This window comes from Anguilla rostrata, chromosome 10, assembly GCF_018555375.3.
Source record: "Anguilla rostrata isolate EN2019 chromosome 10, ASM1855537v3, whole genome shotgun sequence".
Taxonomy (NCBI): Eukaryota; Metazoa; Chordata; class Actinopteri; order Anguilliformes; family Anguillidae; genus Anguilla; species Anguilla rostrata.
Genome location: NC_057942.1, coordinates 17,178,576 through 17,203,975, shown reverse-complemented (window position 1 = coordinate 17,203,975; position 25,400 = coordinate 17,178,576). Strand labels below are relative to the sequence as shown.

Genomic DNA, 25,400 nt, shown 5'->3' with positions numbered 1-25,400 from the left:
CTGCAAAGTAAATAATTTAAGTAGATCTATGAATTAGTTCATATAATTGGAAGGTTAGCAGTCTAGGGATTCAACCACAATCAATTGTGGTTGTACATAATTACCACCTTCAGGCCATGACTGCTCTTCTTTGTTTGGTATGTGCTGGTCGTTATTTCTGCACCTGTTTGTTCAAGGAAGTGACCATATTTGACATGTGGAGCACATTTCCCCTTGGTAAAAACAATAGTGAAATCAGACTCTGAAATAGCATTGTGTTCCCTTCAGGCAGGATATTAAAAAAGCTGTTGGCAGGGGTGACAGGAGACAAAGGAGCTGGCCGTAAACTCCTAATTCAGCACGTACACTCAAAGCTGTGTCCCCGAACCTGACCAGGAGACCGTACGGCGGACCGTGGTGGAAATCGAGACGGACTACCTCTTCCTGGTACCGAGTCGCCCCTTCACCTGCACACCAGCAAATATGGCAAGTAAAGCCCTTATTCAAGCTGTCCCTGATCAGGAAAAAGGAATGTAAAAAACCCAAACTAGGGGTTTTGTTTCGTATCAATGATACGGAAAATAAAATAAAAGTCCCGCGCAGTAAAGCTGAGTCGTGCTGTCTGTTAAATTTTTTTTTGTTCAAACAGTGCTGTTCAGTGCTGTTCTTTTCCGTGATCCAACCTGTTCCTATTCAACATTCCTTAAAGTAGTGGTTCTCGAACTCAATCCTGGGGGACTCCTGTGTATGCTGGTTTTCATTCCAACCTCAACGGGTTCTTTTCATGTTTCAGAGCTGGGGTTCCAGAAAGGGCCAGTGTGGGTGCACACACCTGATTCTACTCATTAATCACTAGAGTCATTGCTAAGCACCTTGATTAGTAGAATCAGGATAAGGTGTGTGCTCCCACACTGGCCCTTTCTGGATAAGACTGAGGACCCCAGCTCTAAAACATGAAAAGCACCCAATTAAGAAACATTAACAGCTTGTTAATATTCTGGGATTGCTGTTGAGGTTGGAATGAAAACCAGCATACACAGGGATCCCCCAGAACCGAGTTTGAGAACCACTGCCTTAAAGTTCCCTTTAAATCAGTGGTGTCAAACTCGTGCCATGGAGGGCCGTGTGTATGCAGGTTTTCATTCCAACCAATTAATGCTGCCTTAATTGAGTCCAATTACTCATTCAGCCATATGCGTTTAACTGCATTGAGCACAGAATATAAGAAAATTTTATTGTAGACAATGCGGGTCACATAGACGTCGGGTCACCATTGTGCACAAACCTGCATCCCTAATTCAGCAAATAATTTAACTAATTATATAATCAAGATCTGAGGCTGGAATGAAAACCTGCATACACACGGCCCTCCATGGCACGAGTTTGACACCACTGCTTTAAATGTCTTCATTGGAATAGCAGAGGTGTGTCCTCCTCACCTTTTGAGGGAGCATCATCATGCCCCCACCTCCCTGAGTGACAAACATTTGAGACCTAAGCCCCTGCCCTATCATCAAACTAGTGAACCCTGCGTGCTGTCACCATTTTACATTCTCTGATTTCACGCATAGTGCATATTTGTACAGAGAAACACCTTAGATGTCCACCACCACAGTTTTTTCACCACCTCTCTCTGTCCTCTGTCTCTTAATGCAGGAGCGCAAAAACGTGCTGAAAAATCTTCACAATGCCCACTCAGATCCCTGACTTCCCCTGCTGGATGGGGGCGGACCATGCAGAGGACGTGCAGTACATTTTCGACAAACCTTTCTTCACGCCCCTCATCTACTTCCCTTGTCACCGTGATGTCTCTGGGCACATGATCAGTTACTGGACCAACTTTGCCACAACCGGGTGAATGTGGCCGTTGTATTCCATCACAGCCTCCTGTTTCCAAATGCAGCCACTTTGCAGTTTCTCAGAAATAAGATATAAACCCAGGGCTAAACCCTAGTAGCTTCCTGTATAGTAACAAGAAGATTCCTACCAGCCATGGTCTATGAGCTTACCCTCCTCCCTCTGACCTGTGTTCCTATCACTCCTTGACACAGTAGCCCCAACAAAGAAGAGTCTGGAGTCCCTGCCACCTGGCCCCCCTTTACTAGCACCGGACGCCACTACCTGTTGATCAACAACAAGATCAGCAAGGTCTCCATCAAGAATGACCTGTAGATTCACTTTGTACACTATTGGACATCTACCTATGCCAACTTGCCCTCATTGCCCTTTTCTCTTGCTCAGTAGGCTACACTTTCAGAAAGGGAGATGCCTTTGTCAGAGCATAATTTCCCTCCTATGCGACTTGTTTGATTCATTGCATGCATAATCTTCTCATAATTATTTTTGTGGATATTTTTTTCAAGAAGCCATATTTAACTGACCTGAATGCTTAATATTTGACAGATAAATTAATGTAAAGAATGCAGCTGAACGCTTGATTACTAGGCCATATATAAAATATATGTGACACAGGAGGAGAACATACTAGCTTTTAAACAGAAATTATACCATGCAGATAATGCCTTTCCCTCTGATTTTGGCAAAAGAAAAGAGATTTGTTGCTTTGGGGAGTTAATAAAAACAGTGATTCTTAGTTTGAACTTTATGCTATTTTTTAACTTGGTTAAGCGGTGGGGTGTAGTAATAAACAATTAAGAAGCACCAGTGGCCTGGCTGTATCCTCAAAGACAGGCAATTAATTTTCGTCCCGTGTAGGGACATGAGTCTTTGGTTTTAATCTCAACAACCATATATTCTGCTGTTCTAAAACTTGCACGACAATGGACATTCAATAAAATACAATAAATAATATTTATTGTTTCATTTGTCATCCGAACACTATTATGTCATTTAAAATTTAAAGAAAAAAATTCTGGCAGGTCTCAGAAGGATACGAATTGGGAAATATAATGTGATCTTTATTTTTCGCATATGGCATTGTATTTTTTTTTGGGGGGGGGGGGGGGTGGACTGTACATGTAACAAATTAAATAAATCTCATAAAATTTTTATGATACAATATTATATTATTTTGTAATTGTTCATGATCATAATCATGAATTTAAAATAGCATATTGATGTTATACGGCGGTCCAGCACAATTTAATCTTGTGTATTATTCAATTTTTTTCCGGGGCTTACAGAAAATGTTTGTACGTATGCATTTATTCATCCTTCTGCCTGTGGGCGTGGCCATGATTGCGCGACTGTCCCAAGTCACGTCTCGTTTCCCTGGCGATTGGAGAGTTCAGTCTCCAGTGGAGTTAGGAAACACTCCCAGGCAGGTAACTAACGAAACCAAACAACACATGCAACTCTACCTGCACAGTGTATAGTGGATCTACAGAGACGCGGGAGGATGTGCGGTTTTTTATCTATCCTGGTCGGTGTAGTTTAAAACACCGATCACTTTCTGTGGGGGCAGCGTTTCTGGCACACCACGAGGTCACTCAACCTGCAACGCCGGGATGGAACGGTGCTCTGGCTTTGTCAAGGTGATCGCGGTGATGGCGATCAGTCTGGCCATTGGACTTGTGTTAGACGTGCGGGATACTTCCGACATGTTTATTGGTTTTCCATACCCGGAGCTGTGGAGGAAAGCGGGACTGGCAGGTGCGCCAGCCCGAGCTGCTGCCTGCATCCTCGCCGGGGTGTCCTTACTGGCATTAGGCTGGCTGTACAGGCTGATTTTCGCTCCCCTGGAGCTGCTCCGGACGGCCGACGAAGTAGGGTATATTGCAGAAGATGGTCGTTCGCGCGCACAGGTTGCCAACGAAGTGCGTAGGCGTCGGAAAACAGGGGAGCTACCACCAGTGTACCCGAACGGCTGGTATCGAGTGCTGGACTCACACACGCTAGAACGGGGCGACGTTAAGAATGTCACATTACTTGGTAGGTAACCCCCGCCCCCAATCGTACATTTGCCAGAAACACCGCAAGTTACTGCAGTTAGTGCCTTATTAAATGGGACATGAATGAATAAAGAACATAGTGATTTTTAGTTGGGCTAATAGTGAACTGTATTAAAGCTATATTTCAAGATTTAATGGAACATGTATGGTGGCTATAGGCTATGCAGTCTGCTAACAGTATTAGGTGTGCACTTATATCTGACGTATAGATTCAGAATAAAACTGGCGGAGTAGGCAAATCCCGAATTAGCTTCAAGCAAAATCGGCATGTTTAGGTGATTTCTAGGACTCAATCCAACGTTGCATATTTATAAATTGCTGAAACAGCAAGTATATGCGCTCTACCTGAAACAAAATTTCGCGTGTTCACGGTTTGTGCCTAAAATGCTCACTGTATAAGATAGCTTTTCAATTTTTCGACGATACTAGACTGACCCATTTTTATAGGGGGGATTCTGCAAAATTTGATTTCTGTATCTAGCTACCCGTGCCAATCCCAGGTTATCACTGTGCGGGGCAGGTCACTACTACCATGGAACTTTGATCTCTTTTTCCTACTTCGCAGATTTGTCACCACCGTTTCACAATGTTTTAGGAAATTATGTAATGTGGTATGGTATGCGACGTTATTATTATTTTTTTAAATATAGCTTAACTTCTTTCTGTTTCTGCATGTCAAGACATCTCAATATTGTGCCATACCGGAGTGGGATATCCCTGGCTCTATACACTACATGCTTTTGACTGAAAAGCCTGAAGGAAGCATTCCTTGAGCAGCAATGAACACTGAAACGCCGTATTCTCGAAGTACTGCGAGATCAGTGGTATCTCCGCACGCTCTGGTTTACTGATAAATACTTGCTGACGCAGAAACGCCAGAATTACCCTTTGCCCACTATCATAATTTGCCTTATTTGGATGAAAATTTTAAATGGTCTTGTTGGTTGCCAATTTCTGGACTGGAACCACAAAAACCAGTAGCAATTGTAGGAACAGTACCAACATAATTCTAAGTTGTATGGATACACCCAATTACATTTCAATTCCCTTGTACGGTATGCAAATCATCAGAGGATGCCCGATCCTTTCTGACTGATACTATTGTGGAACTCAAACACACCTCCGTGGCTACTCAGTGAAGACACAGGACATTTAAAGATCTGCCTTTTACACTAATTCACTTGCGTTCTGATTAAAATAATAATTTTTGCCCTAATATGCCAACTCACAATAATGACAATGTATGTTGTTCTTAATTTTATAATGAGCCTTGTAACGGATGCGGAATGAAAGAAGCTGATGTTTTGGCATTTGGAATTTTGCCTCAGGCTAATAATAAAGAACTCTGAGAGTGATTTATGTTTTTTTTACTCATGTTTGGCGAGAAAATTTGAGCAGGCTGGTGAAAACGTGGGTAGGCCGACTAGGTGAGTTTTTTTGGAATACATTTTTAATCGGCTACAATACAAAGATGACAAGCTCATGCATTATCTTAAAAAAGCTATCGAGTATGACAACTCATTTTGACTGTTCATTCAGATTAAGCGCTTCCTCTTTGAACCACGCAATGCAATCACGGTTGTGTAAATATGGTTTATAAACAACACAAACAGACACCGAAGATGATTGGCTCAAAGAAACAGAAGTAATTATTTGATTGTGGTTGAAGTCTGGACCATCGGCAGTTGTAATTTTAAAAAACACCTCAGAATATCTGCGTTTATAGAACACAGTATATATTTTCCCCTGGGCTTTGGGCCTCTTTCTGTGTAAAAAGCACAAATGTGACCGCTGCTACATCACCACTGGAAAACTTATTTTATGCTCGGTTTATGGGGCAATTTAGACATCTTGATTTATTGTGATAGCACATAATTTTACACTGTATTTGTTTATGTTTTTCATATTGGGTAGTGGGTCCTCACTCTTGCCTTCTCTTAGAGGCCTCAGATTCAGCGAGTAATGACCAGTCGCATGTCTGGTAGTCATGTTAAAAACTTTCATCCCAAAGGCAAGGGAGTCCTCTCCTTAATTTATGGGACCAGGTTGGATATGTCTAGCTGACAGTTGGTACTGTGAGACCCTAAGCACCATTTCATTGTGTTGAACCTTCGGGTTGACTTAGACCTCAGACTTAGACGTGTTCTGTTGTGCAACAGTGCAACAGATGATGTCTCAAGTTATGTAACCATTTTACTCACGCACTGTGCACAAAGAGGCATTTCCCTCCCGCAGAGACCATGTGTCCCTGTCATTTATATGAAGGCACAAAATTTGTTTTAATGGTCGCAGGTAAAGTTACTTTTTAGAATGATATATGCATGGCAGTCCCAAATCAGCTGTGACGGTTAGGTTCCTGAAAACCCTTGTAGTTGGCAAGGCTATAGGCTTATAGCGAATAGGCAGTGAGGTGACACAAATATGGGTAGCACCAATTAAAGTTGCCTGTTCCACCACTAAACACAAATAAAAAAGACAAGAGCAACTAAGAACAATACCTGTTGGCTCCTGTACATTTTTGCCTCTAGCCCCCTAACGGCTGCAAACAACCTCTTTTCAGAATCGCACAACAGCTGTAGGCAGCTACAGCAGGCTGTGCAACTTTTCAGCACAACCAATACAAGTCTACAGTTTGTACTGTAGAAATGCACATACATACAAGATTCCTTACTACAGAAGATAATGAACTTGCTAACTTGGGTGGATGATTTTCTGTGATTCTGGTCAATAACTCACTGAACCTGAGAATGGTGAGGAACTATACTGTATGACCAAAAGTATCTGGACACCCCTTGGTCTGGAGCTGTTTTTTTATGGTTTGTACTAGGACCCTTGGTTCCAGTGAAAGCAATTCTTAATGCTACAGCATTCAATCACATTCTAGACAATTCTGTGCCTCCCCAACAGTTTGGGAAGGCTCTTAACTACTTCAGCATGACAGTGTCCCTGGGCACACAGTGAGGTCCATATAGAAGTAGTTTTGATGAGAACGGTGTGGAAGAACTTGACTGGCCTGCACAGGTTCTTGACCTCAACCCCATCCAACACCTTTGGGATCAATTGGAAAGCCAACGGCGAGCCAGGCCTAATAGTCCAATCAGTGACCGACCTCACTAATGCTCTTCTGTCTGAATGGAAGCGAATCCATGCAGCAGTGCTCCAACATCTAGTATAAAGCCTTCCCAGAAGAGTGGAGGTTGTTTTAGCAACGAAGGGTGGACCAACTCCATAGTAATGCATTTATTTTTGTATGAGATGTTGGATGTCCACACACTTTTGGCCATGTAGTTTAGTTGAGTGAAATGTCAGGGAAATAAAATGATAATTTTTGCTAATATAAAAAAGTTAATATTGATATTAATGAATATTAATGTATTCCTTCTTAGTGATACATGGCTAACAAACTCATGCTATTGCTAACATTTATTGGGTTATTGAATTAGTCTATCAGAATTCTTTATTAATTTCACAGAAAATGTACATGTATCTTCACTGTGGGCATGGCCCTCTCTGTCAGGTTATACTGTGTGGCCATCCTGCAGATGATCAGTTGATCTTCAAGTGGATCAGATTAGTCGCTCAAGGGCATTTGGACTCTGTGAACAGTTATGCTGCAGGCCTGCAGCTGCTGACCTGGCAGAAGCAGAGTCAACAGAGCACACTGTGAACCCTTACAGGCAACCAGGGAAATGGATCAAATTATCACTGCACTGCAGGCTAAAGCCTTGCAGCCTTTGTGAATTGGCTTTTGGGATGTGAACCTTTCAGGACAAGGCCTGGCGTCGGAGGTCTAGTGCCTACATGGCTACTCAGCTGTGGTCCTGTGCAGGGCTGCTCAGCCCAGCCCCCGGAGTGCCACAGTGTCTGCAGGGCTACTCCACTCTGGTGGTAAAGGGCCACACTGACTGCAGTATATTGTTTCAGCTGGGAACTTAACCTTCAGATTGTACTCATTCATGAGTTAAAGTGACTTCCCACTGGTTCTGAGATCGCAGTCGTGCCCCCCGGTGACCAGTTTAGTTCTTCACATATAATTGTTTTAATAATATATATTTTAACTATGCAAACTTCTACAAATGTGTTAATGTAGTTTTCATTACCTTTCGCCCGTGTAGCTTCATGCTATCATGATACCATTACGAACTGTTTCCAGTTTCCAGGCAGTTTGGTTTCCTCCTCTTGAGAAGAGAGATGCTAAACAGTTTTTTCTACTAAAGTTGTGTTCCTTTAGCTCTACTGCTACTTTGCTAATACCTACAGATTCCCTACAATTTTGGCCATTGCCACAGTGACATGAAATCAGTAAGCACAGTAAGCAGCAACCTAACCCCCACTTACCTTTGTTCTCTGTGTGCAGGTATCTGTTACCATGGCACGTTGCCAAGGAAGCACCTTTTGTGTGCCTGGCTCTTTTCCTTTGGTGGAGAAATCTCAAACTGGCTTTGGTAGCCTGTTTGGTTTGTGGGGGTCCAGATTGTGGAGTTGATGGTTAAGGGTGCCTGGGAAACCTTTCAGTAGGCGTAACCTGTAATGAAAGGCCTGTCTTTCCAGCTTGATCTGAGTGCCACCTGAGGTGTGTCTTCTGAATATTTGGAATGCTGTTGAATGGAGTGAATTATTAGACCTGTTGTACAGTGCCTGCGGTTGCTCTTTGGAGACAAGCCCACTGAAACTAGTTGGTGTGACTGTCACTTCTTGTAGAGATTGTGATTAAACTGAAAATTGTTTTATCAATCTGATCAATTTTCAGTTAGATTATTGCAGTTATTGTCCAGTTTGAATACTGTACTTTTCCGTTGTAGTCTTTTTTTGATAAGAGGTGGAAGTGGTAAAGTGAACAGTGTGCATTTCTTGCATAAGTGTTTGGAAATGATCACACAGCTGACCTTGGAGTCCGCCTCCAGCACACTTACACTTCTCATTACATTGCATGGGTGAAAGCCGACCTCATGCGCAGGCAGCTGGAGTTGTGAGCACACTCGCTACTTGTGACCTTGTTTAGAGGAGCCATGGTAGGGGGAGAGGGGTATTGTTGTGTGTGGGAATAAGGAGTCTCAGCTTTTTGTGTCTAAGCTGCCTTATCAACACATGCTTGCTCATGAACGTGTGCATGCACACGTTCTCATGCATGCACACTCACATGCTGACATGCACACCAGCAGAGGTGTAAAGTCCAGGGGTCAGAAAGTAAAAGTCCTGCCATTTGTTTCTTCTGCCTATGAACTCAGCCAGCTGATTTCACTTATTAGTTCTACCCCCTGGCTGACGAATTGTGCTTCTTAGCAAATTGAGGTGAGGAACAAAATACTGGGGAGGATAAACTTCCAATAATTTGTTAAATTGAAATTAAAGCCAAAGGAGGCTATTTTGAGGAAAGTCGTGTCTGAGATTACTTTTAAGTAAAACTCATCTTTGTGTGCTATTGCTGGTAGAAATTGTAAAAAGAATGTTTATAATTTGGTTTGCTATTTAGGCTAGTAAATGCACATATATTTACACACATGCCCGTATATTCTTCTCTTGCGAAGGTTTTTTAACAAAAAAACACTGGTGGCCTAATCCTTTTGGCCCGTACTGCATTAGTCTTATTAGCTCAAGAGCAAAATATGAGTTATTGCAATTTATGGTTGCTGTGCCAACATAAAAGGCTTGTCATAAAATACATAAAAATACATACAATTTGTAAAAATTAAACAAAGAGCGAGAGCTAGGCTATTTGAATAGAGAAACATACAGACCAGACCAGTGATATCCATAACACGGTCCACATCAAGTCCATATTGAGTCATGGACATGTGATATGTTTGCACATTTTTTGTTGTTCGTTGCACTTTTGTAATGAGTGCTCTTTTGTGAAAAAGACAGATCTCAACATATCTAAGTACTCTAAAGAATAAATAGATAACATAAAAACTTTGCAGCTAGCTATTACAAATGATTAATTAATTAGGCAAATTAATTACTAATTGAGCAGGTGACAGATAGTGTATTACAGTTCAGTGATGCTAATATTCATTTTAAACTTGCAGGTTTGTGGACGTAATTATGAGAATGACACATTGATGGTTTTCTGTCCATTCAGCCACGGTTCACTGCAAGCTGCACGATCGACGGTTCAGTCCCACGGTCTGTTAATCAGACGGGTATTGGAATGTAGCATGCCTGTGTGATGACTGACAGCCCAGATGTGAATGAATGGTTGATGAGTTCTCAGGAATACGGTGCCCACAAATGGTCCCTCCAAGAGCGCTCTTGAATTGGCAAAAACCAGACACCTGCCCCGAAAAATATAATTCACCGTCCCGCCAGCGCTGGGTCACAGTGACATGGAGTGGCTCAAACTGCCCTTGAAACAGATAATTGGGAAATTGGTGTGAATTAGGCCTACACCTGGGCTGAGGGGGTGGGAGGCGGGGTGGGGAAAATATGTGCATATTGTGCCAGTGTGTTAGACTTCTGTTATTTATCATGCACGTGTATTGTGAAATGGCAGATAAAATGGGTAATTGACAGAGGCTGAACAAGTGGACAAAAAACCAGTTTACTTTCTCAGCTGAAGGGCTGATTGTGTCATTCAGATTCCGATGAACTGAGAGGCTCATACAGTATTATGTGTGGGTTAAGTATACGTGGTAAGTATGGTGCAGCAGGTGAAACTTGCATTGCAACAGCAGCTTTAAGTAAGAGCTGCTGTAGCAGGTGTAATGGATAGTGTTCATTACACCTGCAGGCTGAATTGGTCACCAGGTTCATAGTTAATAGTTAAATTGTTATACGCTTACTGTCAAGTAATCCATGCGGTCCAAAAAGCATTTCTCAGACTCAGTGGCTCAGTGAAAGATGAAGTTTGGCCAGATATCTATGCCTGGCGACTGTCCTTTTGCTGCAGCGTTTTCATCCATTTTCAAAGCTTTTTCAAGTGAAAGGAACAACAGTCCACAAAAGAAGTATGTGAAAAACTACAGCAGCCAATCATACAAGCAGGCAAGGAAAACAGATTCATAGAGAAGCGAAAACAAGTTTGAAACGGGTAAGACCGAGGAGCTTGGGAGAGTTAAACAGGGATGCAGCAGCCTGCCAGACAAAACCAAGCGCAGTGCCAGCTTCTCCGGGCTCTGAAAGACTGCTGGCAGATGAACCTCTGGCAGAGGCCAGACTCAAGTCGGTAATCCTCCCAGTGAGGCAATGGCTTGGCAGGGTGGGTAAGAGGAAGAGAGGGGGGAGGAAGTGAAAGAGAGTGAGGAGGAGAGGGGGAGGAGGTGAAAGACCTTGCGGAGGAGAGGCGGAGGTGAAAGAGAGTGAGTAGGAGAGGGTGAATAAGCTGGAGGGTTGCTGTGTCCCATGTGACTCTCCAGCGCCAACCAGCTTGGCCCACCTCCTGCAAGCAATGCTGCCTTCTATGAATATGGCTTATCTGTGGGTGAACAGCTTGATACATGCTTAGCAGTTAAAGTTGTGACATAGCATATTTTCAGAGAATTGGTGGAGCAGTAACTGTTATTATTATTATTATTATTATTATTATTATTATTTGATACATATATTTGAACAGTGAATATGGACAACCTAAACCATTATTTTTGTCACATACCTGTCCTGTTGATGGAGTTTGTAAAAGGTGCGTTACTGGCAGAGGTGGGTAACCCAGCTTCAAAGAGTAAAAAGACTGACCATGTATTTGCTCCACCAACTTGCACTAAACCAGCTGATTACAATAATTAGTTCTCCTATCATGCTGAAGAGTTATGCTAATCAGAATCAGCTGGTTTAGTGCATGGTGGTGGAGAAAATACATGGTCAGTTTTTTACTCTGTGAAGCCGGATTACCCACCTCTGGTTACTGGCTCAGCTGTGAGGTGAATGGTTTGGTGCTGGTGTGGTTCACCGATGACAGTAGTTGACAAACCTCTCCTTGGGCACCCCTAGCCAGATCCACGTTTTTGATGTGTTCTTCCTCAACTATACCTGATACAACTAATCTGTGGCTTGATTAATTGCTTCTGGTGTGCTTGAGGTGGAACATATCAAAAACCTGGATCCGGTTCAAGGTTTGGGAACCACTGAGGTATGATGGCATCACACGCAGGGAATGGTGACTGGACTGGCCTGACTGTCTCCCCCTCCCTTCCCCAGGTGAGCAGGTGGCAGTGTTTCGCTCTGAAGACGGGACGGCCTACGTGGTGGATGCCTACTGCCCACACCTGGGCGCCAACCTGGCGGTAGGGGGACGGGTCGTCGGAGGCTGCATTGAGTGCCCCTTCCATGGCTGGCAGTTCCGTGGCAAGGATGGGAAGTGTGTGAAGATCCCCTATGCTGACAAAGGTGATTGACCTCTGACCTAATAACAGTGGTCACCGGGAAAGGGTGGGGGGCTTATCTTCTGATGTCAACTTCTCGTAGTATATAATAATAATAATAATGAAGAAGAAGAAGAATTTCTTACTCTCAGTTAAACAGTGATACATATAGCCGTCACCATAACTGGAAGAACAGTAATGATGTTAAGTCATTTCTGGTTGATGTTACACAACATGCAACTGCCAAATACTTTTCTGCAAAATATTAGGGATGGTGATTTTCAATTTTTTGCAGATAGAGTGATCATATAATGTGGTTAATTCCAAATTGATTCCTAGCATGGGGAATAATCTATTTTTAGAACGCATTGGTCTGACTCGATAAATTCTTAAGCCAAATTATACTTATTACAGTGTGAGCTTGATGTCCATGAAAGACTGAGTAGCTTATAGCTCAATTTCGTTATCGTTTAGCTTCTGTTTTGAAGATAATTAAATAGTTGACATGCTAGCTATCCATGATAGCAAACATGCTGAGAGACCATTTTTACCTAAAATCAAACTTTCAAATTTTAATATTAGGTAACCTGGCTGAGGTATATAAGGTATGGTATATTTGCTGGAATACTTAAGCAACATTTCCATTGCAATGGAGTTGCATATTTTGAAACACATGTTTTCATTACAATTGACGGCGGTAGCAGCCAAAATTCGCCTCGGGGAACTTCCTTCAGCGCAGGGCATTCAACATGCGTAATGCTCAGCCCCTGGGACATCATCCCGCCTATACAAGAGCTTACCTACAAGAAGCATAATTGTAATCAAAACATGCGTTTCATAATATATATTTGCGTTACTCTGTTCATATTAGATGAAGAAATATCCTCTGTTTTGGATTGGATTCATTAATAAATGGTACCAAGTAACAACATAGTTGTACATGCTTAGCTGTTATGAGAAAATAAAAAATTGAGTAGGCACGTATCGGACGAGTTATCGATCCATCTGTTACTCGCACCTATTCCTAGTGAACACAGCTCTTCAAAAATGACAGTGGAATTCAACTTCTGTAAAATAAAGAAATGTAGGAGGAACCTCGTCTGTCACAGAGCCACAGTGAACTTGCCAGGCCAGACAGCCACAGATGTCACCATGGTTGCAGACATGTGTGCAAGTACATTATGTGTGCAAGTACACAGATACTGAAACAGAATATAGCCACCCACAATCCCACAAACACGACCGTCTACAAGCTCATGTCCAACAGGGGTTTTCCTCATTAGCCACTGCTATCCCTTTGTTGAAACAATGTGTGTATGTGTGTTAGCAGGTGGTGAGCAGGTGCACACACTAAGTCAAAGGAGCTACACTCTAATACGTTAAACAAGTCATTTGTTTAGGAATAATTTCTCTCATCATTTATACCAGACTCATTTATAATTTCTGTATAAATTATTCAATTATGTTGTTTTTGCTTGTAATTGTTCTTTATTTTGCTGTATAGTGTTTCCCCATTTGTAACATGGTTCCACAGCAACGCGCTGCTTCTGGGTTATTGGCTATTGGTTTAGGACCCCTCATATTTGGCCTTATGATCTACAACCACATTTATGCTTTTTTACACATTTACATTTATACACATTTACACCCACATTTACCTTCTCACAGCTAAAGGTTTCCAAGGATTGATGTGATAGGTTTGTCTTGCATTGCAAGGAAATCATTCAATGCAGTGATTACAATACCTCGTGGCCTGGCTGTAATGAACAAATGGGCTGAATTTATATTGTGTACAGTTGTTGAGTTGAACCTTTTTGTCAGCTTGATGTGTTCATTTGTTGTTTAACTTTAGTTGAATTTTTAGTTTTTTTTTGTGTGATGTACCTGTCCCAGTCCCGGAGTTTGCAAAGGTGCGTTGCTGGCCCAGCCGTGAGGTGAACGGGCTGGTGCTGGTGTGGTTCCACTGCGATGGTGTTGAGCCCAGCTGGACTGTCCCGGAGCAGGTGGAGATCACGCGCGGGGAGTGGGTGTACCGCGGCCGCACCGAACACTTCATCAACGCGCACATTGAGGTCCGTGTGTCCCTGCGCGCGCGTATGTCCGTGTGTGTATATGTGTGAGCGTGTGTTGCTGTTTTTTTGTGTTCTGTGGTGCATACACGCATAAACATGGGCACGTGAATTCTTGGGTGTGTGCGATTGTGTGTGCGCATATAAGCATGTCTGTGTTGTGTGTGTGTGTATGTGTTTTTGAACATGAATATGTACATTTCTGTAAATGTTTTCATATCAGTGTGTGTACATGTATACCGTATGAATATGCATATTTGTGTTGTTTATGCTGTTTGCGTGTTGTTTGTATGTTTCCACTGTGTGTGTAATCAAGGGTTGATGCGTTCAGTGCCATGCTTGGGATAGGTGGAGAGTGTAGTAGTAGTCATAGGATACTGATTCTTTGTTTTGAAAGAACCTTATGCAAGTGATTGAGGGAATGCGATAGCTTCAGTACCGTGGCAATCATCATGCTTTGTGTTTCCACCACCACCAACTCGCCTTCTCCTCCTCTCTGTCACCTTGACTGCCCTCTGCAGGAGATTCCTGAGAATGCGGCTGACATTGCCCACCTGGCACACTTGCACACGCCAGGCATCGTCAGCGGCGTGGACCTCCGCTACACCAACAGCAAGACCTGGGAGTTTGTGCGTCACGACTGGAAGGTGAGACCAGCAGGGGGCGATGTCCAGGACTGTTTGAAACTGCACAGCTTTTTATTTTCTTATTTATGGAGAGAACTCCCTTCGAGATGGGTGAATTCTGTGTTATTTGGACAGGTGGACTGGAAACCAGAGCCGGAACCCAACCTACATTGCTCTGAGATGCTAGTGAAACATGCGCTCACTGTGTTCGGCCGGCGGTGGCCACTGCTGGACCTGGATGTGGTGGCCAGACAGGTGCGTACAACAGGGCAAGGGTGTTGATTGGGGCCAGCTGTGAGCTCTAAATTATGCAGTGCTTTAGACATAAACCCAGGCCCCATGTCCTCTGAATGGATATTGGCGTGAGTGCAAAACAGCAGACTGGAAATACTGAGGCCTTTTAAGGCTTGCTGCAGATGGGGATTCTGCTGAATCCTGGTGACAGTGAGGTCAGAAAAGAAACAGTGTGATAATCTCTCTGAGAATGAGGGAGTGCATGTGCAGGCATGTTTGCATGAGTAAGACTGTGTGTGTGTGTGTGTGTGTGTGTGTGCAGTGCGTGTGTGCTAGAGATCTGCATCGAGCTAGAAAAGAGGCCCTGAACCAGCCTGACAAGCCCTAGATCGAACCCAGTAGAGCCCGATCTGTGAAATGATGAGACAACAGCACCATGAAGCACAATAGAAAATAAGGCAGTGTTATTCGCAGGAATTGCTTGTGAAGGTGCTTGTGATTTTGGAGCAAGGAACAGCACTTCTGCCAGCTGTTTTTCCTGCTGTTGTGTTACACTTGACGTTAATATATTTGTCGTTTGCACTTCTGCAACAAACAGCGCAGGTGTGACTCGTTTTTTTTCAGTAGGTTCTGTGTTTGCATAAAGTTTGTTTGTAAAATAGAAGAATCATTTATATTTTAATGTTAGTAATGATCAGAACAGGCTAGCCAGCTAGCTTTAGGGTCATTTTCCCCTCTGGTAAACATTAATTAATTTGTCGCTCATGTGCTGTCAAATACTTGTTTTGATTTCTTAATTGAGCATAATGGTACACTACAAAAGCTGGAAGCTTTGCACCATTGTTGTCAATAGTTGTTAACAGATGGCGTAAATGTTGCTACGCTACTATTTGTAAACGTCCGGTGTTGTGTATGTGCAAAGCGTTTGTGTGGGTTTGTGTGAGAGTATGTGTATGTTTGAGAACGAGTAAGTGGGTCTTTCCGTCAGAATTCATCTGGGATTTTTTACATGCTTATTTTTACAATTTTCCTCATATTTGTTTCAGGCCATCTTTGTGTATTAAAATGAATAAAACGGAATTTTAGATATGGTATTGTGCATAGTTTAACTGATACAGAGGTCTAAAGTTCCAAAATGGCTGCCACTTTGGGGGGATTTAACACTTTTATCTGATAGTATTAAAGGAAATGAATGAAATAAAAATCTGAGTTAACTTATAGTTTATATACTAATAGTATAAGTATACAGAATGGAAAGAACACAAACAAGTACAATTTTGTCCCAAATATGAATGTAGTAAGTTTGAAAATGAGATCAACACAAATCTTAAAGAATGAAAAGTCATATGTGGGCATAATTGTACACTCATTCACAAATAAAGCAAGGTGATATAATGTTGATATGTGCACCAGTTCATCATCCATATGGAATTCCTTCACCGTAAAAATCTATTTATTCTTAATCCTGATTATGGATTATGTATTGATACACTCTTTGAACACAAGCAAAGGGGGTGGCATTTCACAACAATAAACTGTAGGAAGTATAATCTTGCACACTGAGGTTCTGTTCCGTCCCCAAAACAATTATATATTTAAAAGCTTTGTGTTTTTAAAAACAGGACAGTAGTTTACAACAGTGTAGTTTTCCTGTTGGAACAATGAACCAGAACAGCAAACTCAAGTAGATATTATAACAGGATAAAACCTATAAAATTGTAGTAGAAAAAAAATTAAATAACTCCTTCATTTTAACATGAAGGAGTTATGTAAGGGTGATATCCATTTCCACAAATTAGCTGTGTGCATATCTCCATGAAAGGATGAAAGAATGAGGCTGAACAAATATATCCCAATATTTTCTTCTGTTGAAGATGCATCACCACCGTTTGCATGTATAACCATTATTTTGCATAGTTTTTGAGGATTGAATAACTTATATTGGCTCCCCTTTTAATCCTACACAAAGAATAGCATTCTTTTTCTTTTGTTTGTCACTGAGATACAGACATCTGAAAATAACACTTCAGTAAAAAGGCAGCCATTTTGGATTATCGTTCATCATTTATTTCTCAATAACTATTTGGTGTCTGGAGCTCTAACTTCAGTTTTATTCTTTACGGATAGGTTAGGCATATGTGTATTGAAAATGAAGGGATTCTGAAGAACATGCCCGGCAGCCTAGTCCATTTCTGGTGGAATGACTCATGTGTGTTTGTGTATGTGTGTGGGAGGTGGGGTCTGCATATATGTGAGTAATGCTGGCATGCATACCTATAGGAGAGAATGTGTGTGTCACTGTGTGTGAAAGAGTGTGTATGTGTGGCAGTGTGTTTGTGCATGTGCACGTGTAGTGTGTTTGTGCATGTGCACGTGTAGGTTTTTCTACGAGGGTGTGTTTATGTGGGCTGCATGTGCGCTGTGTGTCTGTTTGTCCATGTTATAGGTAGGCCTGAGAAGTGCTGTGATTCTAACCGGTATGTGTGTGGTTGTAGGTGGGGCCCGGAGTGCTGTGATTCTAACCGGTATGTGTGTGGTTGTAGGTGGTGCCTGAGAAGTGCTGTGATTCTAACCGGTATGTGTGTGGTTGTAGGTGGGGCCTGGAGTGCTGTGATTCTAACCGGTATGTGTGTGGTTGTAGGTGGGGCCTGAGAAGTGCTGTGATTCTAACTGGTATGTGTGTGGTTGTAGGTGGGGCCTGAGAAGTGCTGTGATTCTAACCGGTATGTGTGTGGTTGTAGGTGGTGCCTGGAGTGCTGTGATTCTAACCGGTATGTGTGTGGTTGTAGGTGGTGCCTGGAGTGCTGTGATTCTAACCGGTATGTGTGTGGTTGTAGGTGGGGCCCGGAGTGCTGTGATTCTAACCGGTATGTGTGTGGTTGTAGGTGGGGCCCGGCCTGGTCTTCCTTCTCTTTGACCACAGCTTCCTGGGCCGTGGGCTGATCATGCACTGCGTGACCCCAGTGGAGCCCCTCCTCCAGTGCGTCTCTCACACCATCTTCTATCAGAACAGCATTCCGCCGCTGGTGCCAAAATTCATCTTGCGGGCCGAATGCATCCAGGTAAGGCTCAGTCAGGTGACTGTTTTCATCAGTCAGGTAAATCCACTGTGTTCTCCCCTTTGGTCATGTAAACTGTGTTTTATTGTGTTCCCCTTAGTGAGGTAACTGTCCTAGTTATTCCTGTAACTATGTTCTCTTAATTCCATTATAGATATTCCGGTATCTCTGTTCTCCTCAGTCAAGTAACTGTTCTAGTCATTCAGGTAACTTGGTTCTCTTAAGTCAGGTAAATGTTCTAGATAATCATGTATCTCTGTTCTCCTCAGTCAGGTAACTGTTCTAGTCATTCAGGTAACTCTGCTCAGTGTTTCTCCCAGAAAGATGCTGACTAGGGGCAGGGTAGAGGGGGACTTGCTGAAAAAGTGCTAACGAGATAAAGTGCTAGCCAGTTACCCAACATCTCTGCATTTTGCCGCATATTCTAAACTGCTTTCAACCCATGAGATTCTGACACATACTACCTAGTGGAAGTATTTTATTTGTTCATTATTAATATTACCCAATCACATCAATTCAGGACTTATTTCAGTGGAAAGTATTGGTCCAAATGAATGTCTTTCAACTTTTGTCAACATTTCTGTATTTGCTGCTGTTTTATGCTCTGTTAGAGGAAATGCCATGCAAGGTCAGTTGCAGCATGTGTCTCCGATTCCCATGTGTCTCATTAAAGTAATAAGATTCACATTCCTTTGACATGGTTAGCATCTGTTCAGTGCCCTTTACCAACAGGCTATTTAATAAAGTTCAATCAGGACAACTCACATATTAAAATATTTACATGAATATGCAAATGCCTTTTTGGTTTGGTACTGAATGGATCTGCTTCTGGTATTAGTGCAGGCGCCAGCGTGCACTACCCTGTCTAACAAGGGAGTACTATACGTCTCCGCTGCTAAACAGCAGGAATACCAGAACAGCCCCCAGTATCTAGAAACAGATCCAAACAACAGGTAGTGCTGGGGGTGGTGGAGGGTGAGCGCAGTTCTGAGCAGCAGCTGTGAAGCATGCAGAGCAGCGTAGGCGAGCAGCAGCGCCGAGAGGTCTGATCGTTGATTTAAAAAGGCACTCCATTGGTGATGTGTGCCTGTGATTGGATGGGTAAGAGAAAAGTGTCGTGTATATGCAATTGGTTTGGTTGATTGTGGAAATGTGCGAGTATGCGGTTACTGGGGCCGACCGATTGGTTGGCTGAAATTTTGGGTTTCCTGACAGAACTTGCTTTACGCATTGCATGCGTGCCGCTCATTTGTCGTCTATAAAGTTCATATTTTATATTGGTAGCTAGAGTGTCAGTTAGTTGTGAAAGCCTTTACCTGAAACAGGATACGTAATGCTAGTCTCACCCAGGGGAAAACCCTGCTGTTCTCCTCAGTGTTCTAGTCATTCGGGTAATTCTGTTCTCCTCAGTGATGCAACTCTGAGATCATTACGTAGATCTGGGCCTTAAGCCTGCAGTAACATTTAAACTCCACACTGAGTGGTAAATAGACAGAGGAGGAAAGTACAGGTTCAGTAAGTCAAATTCCTCCACAGTATTTTGCTCCAATCACCTGGATTTGCAAATCAGCACAATTCTCCTGCCAGACGATAGAGCAAATTTGTGAAATCAGCTGGTTGAGTTCGTGGGTGGAAGAAACCCATGGCTTTTACTTTCCGACACCTGAACTTTCGGCCTCTGATAGACATCACAGCTATGCTAGTTACATGTTCACTTGAAGTTTTTGCTTTGGCTCTGTAAATGCATTTGTAAAAAAACTAAAAAATGAATGGACATGCATTTGAGTACATTTTAAGGAGGAACAGTTGGAAAATAAAATGTTTTATTCAACACAATTTAATGGTCTACCCAACAGAATTACAACATCCAGAGTTAAGGCCAGAAATGATTAGTGGCAGAGTGCCAGTTGTGTAATGCTCACATAGTTATGGGGGGGACCCAGGAGCACTATACTGGTGGATTTGCTCACTGTGAGTGAGGCTAAATGCTAACTCATCCAGACATGGAGTGGTCCATAGAGTTCCCAACACTCAGCTTAATGTGCCAGGGCTTTTAAGGACAATACTGTCCCTACTGTCTCGCCCTCAATCCCACACACTTCTCTAATGCAAGCCAGGGATGTTCATTTCCAGACCTGGAGGTTTGTCTCCGTCATCTCCAGCCGCTAATGCTCAGAACAGCCGAGGGGAGATAAACTGATTCAATCAAGACAGTTTTCGTTAAGTGGCTGTCTGGAAGCAGAGGCCCCCTAGGCACACACGGGGAAGCTCGCTCCGGTGTGAATAATTGATCGCCGCTGGAATGTTGGCAACAGCCAACCCCAGGAGCAGCACGCCTCTGACCTCAGGAGGGGGTCTCACGGTACAGGTCTTTGGATTAAACTTTTAATCTGAGGCAAGGCTTTGTGCTTCTTTGGCAGTTCGAGCGGGACGTGATGATTTGGAACAATAAGACGTACATCTCCAGGCCCATGCTGGTGAAGGAGGACTCGTCCATCCAGAGACACCGGCGCTGGTTCAGCCAGTTCTACAGCGAGAACAGCCCCCGACTGCGCTACCAGCACGACTCGCTGGACTGGTGACCTTTCACCCCCGGTCCAGAAGGAGGGGCCTGCTGGGAGATTGCGAGGCAGGGCACAAGCTGGAACTTCAGGCAGGGAGAGATGGTGAGAGGGAAAGAGAGAAAGCATGTTCAGAAAAGTAGGTACGAGAGGGAGAGACCGAGGGAGAAAACAGAACTCTTGTGAAAGTTAGATAAAGTTGATTTGCACCTACTTTTACCTTTAGTTGTCATCAGGGAACCACCAGGAAATTTTCCACTTTCCTCATAAACTGCAAGGAGAGTTTTAACTTCTTTTTTCTTTTTAATGGGATTTCTCCCAAGAGCAAATGATTCATATAATATCTCTCAATACATAACTGCAAACTTTCCCAGTCTTGTGAGTTTTGTCCATAGGTCCTTTCATAATTCTTTGTAAATGAGATGCCACATTTGTAGAGCTTTGTGACAGTACCTTTCTTTGGAGAGCTATATCAAGGACAATTTCACTGACTAAGTCAGGGGAACAGATAGAGAGGGAAGACAGAGAGAGAGCGAGTGGAGAAGATGGGAGGATGAGGAGGACATAGAAAGAGAGTCCCGGTATAAAATAGAGGGAACAGAGAGGGATGGCAACAGGGCCCGGAGGGTGACAGAAAGGGGACGAACATGATTGAGACAGGAAATGGGAAGGATCTGTCCTTGCCCTGCGGTGATATTATCTTTTGTTCATTTAATGAGACACATGGGTGCGCAGTGTCTGGTTCACCTCCCTTTATGACTGTAATAATGGGGCCACATTCCAGCCGTATATTGCGCCGAGGTTCTGCCCGAAAACCCAGCATAATTATTCTAGCCAAGCAGTGGGAGCGTTATATACTGAACGTGTGTAACCTCTCTGTTCCTCCTCACTCTTCTTACGTCATTATCTTTTACTTTATATCTCAAAATCCTTGTAAGTCCATGACCACAATTTTAAGCTCAACAAAACTAAACAAAAGAATAAGTGATGAGCTCACCTTTATCTGCAGTCTAGGGTGTTCAGAACTGCGTTGAGCCTGGATTTGAATGGCCAAAGGGTTTCTGCCTCTACGTGACCTGCCAAACGATTCCACACGTTGACTTTCTACATAAAAGCATTCTTCCTGATATCAGTGCAGAATATCCTGAACTAATTTACCCATATGCTTAGTTTGACCGGACGTCCTTTTTTTCCCAGACAATAAATATCTGTCCGGGCGGAATTTCTAAATTCCCGAAAATATCTGGTTAGGTTTGCTTGTTTGATTAATCATATAAATAATGGCCTGATATGTTCATCGTGCCTGCCCATCATTGTCCTCTTTTTTTGAAAACCAAAATATCCACCCTACCTATGCCTCCTCCTTCTGCTAGCAGTACTCAACTTGAAAAATCGACCTACCACTTCCCTTGGTGGCGTCAGGTAAATCAAAAGATTTTTCCTGCATGTTGCCTGAATCTAAGCAGGACTGCTCTTGGTTACTATGCGCTAGGTTGCAAACCCCCTGGGAAAGCTCTTTGTTGATGCCTGAAGTGATATTGACGGGCCAGTAGGGGGTAGTCTTCCCCCTGGAGAAAGCTGACTATATAGTGTTCCTGTACAGTGATGGAAATTCTGTCTCAATGAGCAAAGGTGGTAAGTCTAGGAGTCAGAATTCAAAAGTCCTGCCATGTGTTTCTTCCACCCCTGAACTTAGTTCTGCCTCCTGGCTGAAGAACTGTGCTAATTACCTAATCCAGATGATTGGATCAAAATACTGCAGAGTATTTTTGAATTCTGAACCTGGATTTTCCACCCCTGTTGATAAAGATCTTTTTCAGATATATTAAACCACAGTCCTGACTGATGCGGCCATTAAAAGTCCTGTGCCACTTATTGCAAAGAGTGGGGAGAGTGTTCCCTTTGTCCTGGCCAAATTTACAACCCAGCAGTGTCAGTCTGCCCATTTTATCGTCCCTTGGTTGACTGCCTTAATAATTCCCTCCCTCTTCTTCAGCTGATATGATTACAGGGTTCTGGCACAAAATGGCCGGCAGATGGCTGCGACACAGTGATGGCTGAAATGAGCTTCCTTGTGGAAGGTTCTATGCACATGAATTTATTATTATTATTATTATTATTATTATTATTATTATTATTATTATCACTGTGTAACTGCAAGAATTTTATTTTTACCTTAAATTTTAATATTTAAAGGCATATTATGCAGGATTTTTTAATCCTCGATGTGGTCCTGTGTTTACAATCAAAGCAGTTTCCTCTGTCCTCAACCCTGCCAACTCACCCCCATTATTATATTTTATATCCCTTTATATGCTGTTTTTATTTTAATATCTCCATTATTTGATAGCTGTTGCCATCGAGGAAAAGCAATTACAAGGCTGACTCTGGTTTTTGAACGAGCCCTGTGGCTTGTCGTTTCACTTCGCTGTACTTGTGCTTCATCACGTCTGCCATTTCAGTTGCTAGCTAGCTACAAATGCTCTGCTAAAACCTGATCCCACTCCATGGGCTATGTAGCCACACCCACCCACCGCCACACAGAAAAGAGCATCATACACAGAAACATCCAAACACATCTTAGAAGATGACATACAGGCAGAGGAGTGCGCAAAATGTGCGCAAAAACAGAGATTGCCTGTGTGCATCATACATATGACTAGGTGTGGTTATTTTATGATATTTTCCAGGTGAAAGCCCTGCATAGTATACCTCTAAAGGTATACTTTGTCGCTGTAAGTTCCATGAGGATTTTTGACTCTCAGTCCCTGATTTCAATACATTTGGGGCTCTGTGAATGCCAATACCTATTTTGCTGATTAATAAGGGAATTGAAGAATGTCTGAGGGATTTTTGAGCCTGTCCACCTGTCCATTGCGACTGAAGGACATGTAATTATCCCCCTATAGGTTGTAGTTTGAATGTCTGTCCCAGTATTTGGGACTCCCTGTGGGGTAATACTGCAGATTCTCCCATCCTGTTGTGTACCAGTGTGTTCACTGTCTCTCATTCTCTCCCAATCCCCATGTCTGTCCCTCGACCTGTCTCTCTCTCTCTCTCTCTGCATCTTTGTCAGTGTGCAGTATGTTAATTAAGGGAGCATGTGCCAAGTGTTTCATGTTCTAATGATATACAGAAGCTGTTAGATTTGCATCTGATATACTTGTCATCTGGACTGAAGCGTGCCACTTTACAGAGGTTATATATAGTGAGTCTGTGAGAAAAACAAACCCAGGAAAAGCATTTAGCTGGACATGCCAAGAAGCTACCAGTCCCAACAATTATTTTGTGAAAGGCTTTATCGTAATTCATATTTGATTTTTTAATTGATTTATTTTTTGTTTATTTAAAAGCTTTATTACTTGATTCCCTTGAGGCTTTCTTTCACAAATGCTTATTTTCCCCTTTCCAGGAAATGTAAAATATATCTCGCAGCCCAGTTTGATTAAATGTAAATAAGAGTTTTATGGGAAAGAAATGGCTTTTATTCTGTAGCAAATAGCCTGCGGTGCCTTTTAAATCACCGAATGCTTTTGAGCTGTTTCCCAGGCCCGTGTTTGCAATGGCGGAACAGCTTGCTGAGCCGTCGTCTTCAATGGCTCTGGCTCTCCCGAGCAACATGACTGACATTTACCAGGGCAACGAGCCGCTCAGCACGGTGGCACTTCTGACAGGCAAGCGCATCTGAGCACCTGCTTAGCGGACGCACAGCTGGGCCGCAGGACCAGTTCGGTTACGAAAGGCACGCGCCTCGCACTCCGCGCCGTCTCATGTTCTTTAAACTGTCCCATTCGATATACATTTACGGGAGAAAATTCATATTTCACGTACTCTGAATGTTATATATGACCAGACAGCACGCAGTGCTTTCATATATGTCTGTTTATGTATTTATTTATCTTAAGCTCAGCTTTACATTTGGAACATATATCGTTCATTACATTTATTTTTTGTATAGTTTCAGTTATTCTTCTGTTCCAGTCTGAATGTCCTGTGATTAGCCTACTTGTTTGTGCTGTCCACACTCCTCACAGAATGTCCCTTTTATGAAATAATGAACTGATAGGGAAACAGCAGATTGTGTTTTACAAATTGTACAGGTAATCAGTTAATGGTGGTTACTTATACAGTACTTTGAACTAATTTTACATTTTTAGTTTACCTCTGCAGGATTAAAAAAAAAAAGTGTTTGGTTTGTTGCCAAATGACTGTAGCAAACTTATATGATTTGAATTTACATTGTGGTTTACCAACAAGATGAAATGAATTGCGAGTGCCCATGTCTAAGAATCAGTAACAACTGAATTTTGACTAGATCTATGAATATGAAGCCTGTAAAACAATGTATCTGAGAAAAAAAAAATTGGTAGTAAATTGTATTCCACAAAAATTTTAAATAAACTAGTTTTCTTTTATGTCCTTATTTTGCTTATTTTTGTGTTTGTTTTTTGCTGACAGCAATACAGGTATTAGTATTATGTTAATGTTGATTTGTTTTTTAATTGTAAAAATGTGTTATATTTTGTAAGTTTTGTTGTTCTCTTTTTTAATTGACCAGGAAATTGTTACCAATCCCAAAATGCTTTGCAGTAGCCTGCTACTACTGAAACCTTGATACAAGCTGTGCAGTAGGTTCTAGTGGCCACCAGTGAGAAGGTACCTCT

General features: G+C 42.5%; 1 protein-coding gene across 1 annotated transcript; it reads left to right on the top strand.

Moving 5' to 3' along the window:
* Positions 1-3,199: 3,199 nt before the first annotated feature.
* Positions 3,200-25,159, top strand: zgc:92275 (cholesterol 7-desaturase nvd). The gene is made up of 7 exons (XM_064354505.1): positions 3,200-3,870; positions 12,024-12,212; positions 14,081-14,259; positions 14,778-14,903; positions 15,018-15,137; positions 18,002-18,178; positions 20,596-25,159. The coding sequence occupies exons 1-7, from the start codon at positions 3,447-3,449 to the stop codon at positions 20,755-20,757; spliced, it is 1,377 nt and encodes a 458-aa protein (XP_064210575.1). The 5' UTR covers positions 3,200-3,446; the 3' UTR covers positions 20,758-25,159.
* Positions 25,160-25,400: the final 241 nt, after the last annotated feature.

Excerpts from the sequence above, each read along its gene's own strand:
- zgc:92275 (XM_064354505.1), top strand. The coding sequence starts at position 3,447 with ATGGAACGGTGCTCTGGCTTTGTCAAGGTGATCGCGGTGATGGCGATC. Across the intron at positions 14,904-15,017 it reads TTGTGCGTCACGACTGGAAG|GTGGACTGGAAACCAGAGCC; the intron begins GTGAGACCAGCA and ends TTATTTGGACAG. Across the intron at positions 15,138-18,001 it reads TGGATGTGGTGGCCAGACAG|GTGGGGCCCGGCCTGGTCTT; the intron begins GTGCGTACAACA and ends GTGTGGTTGTAG.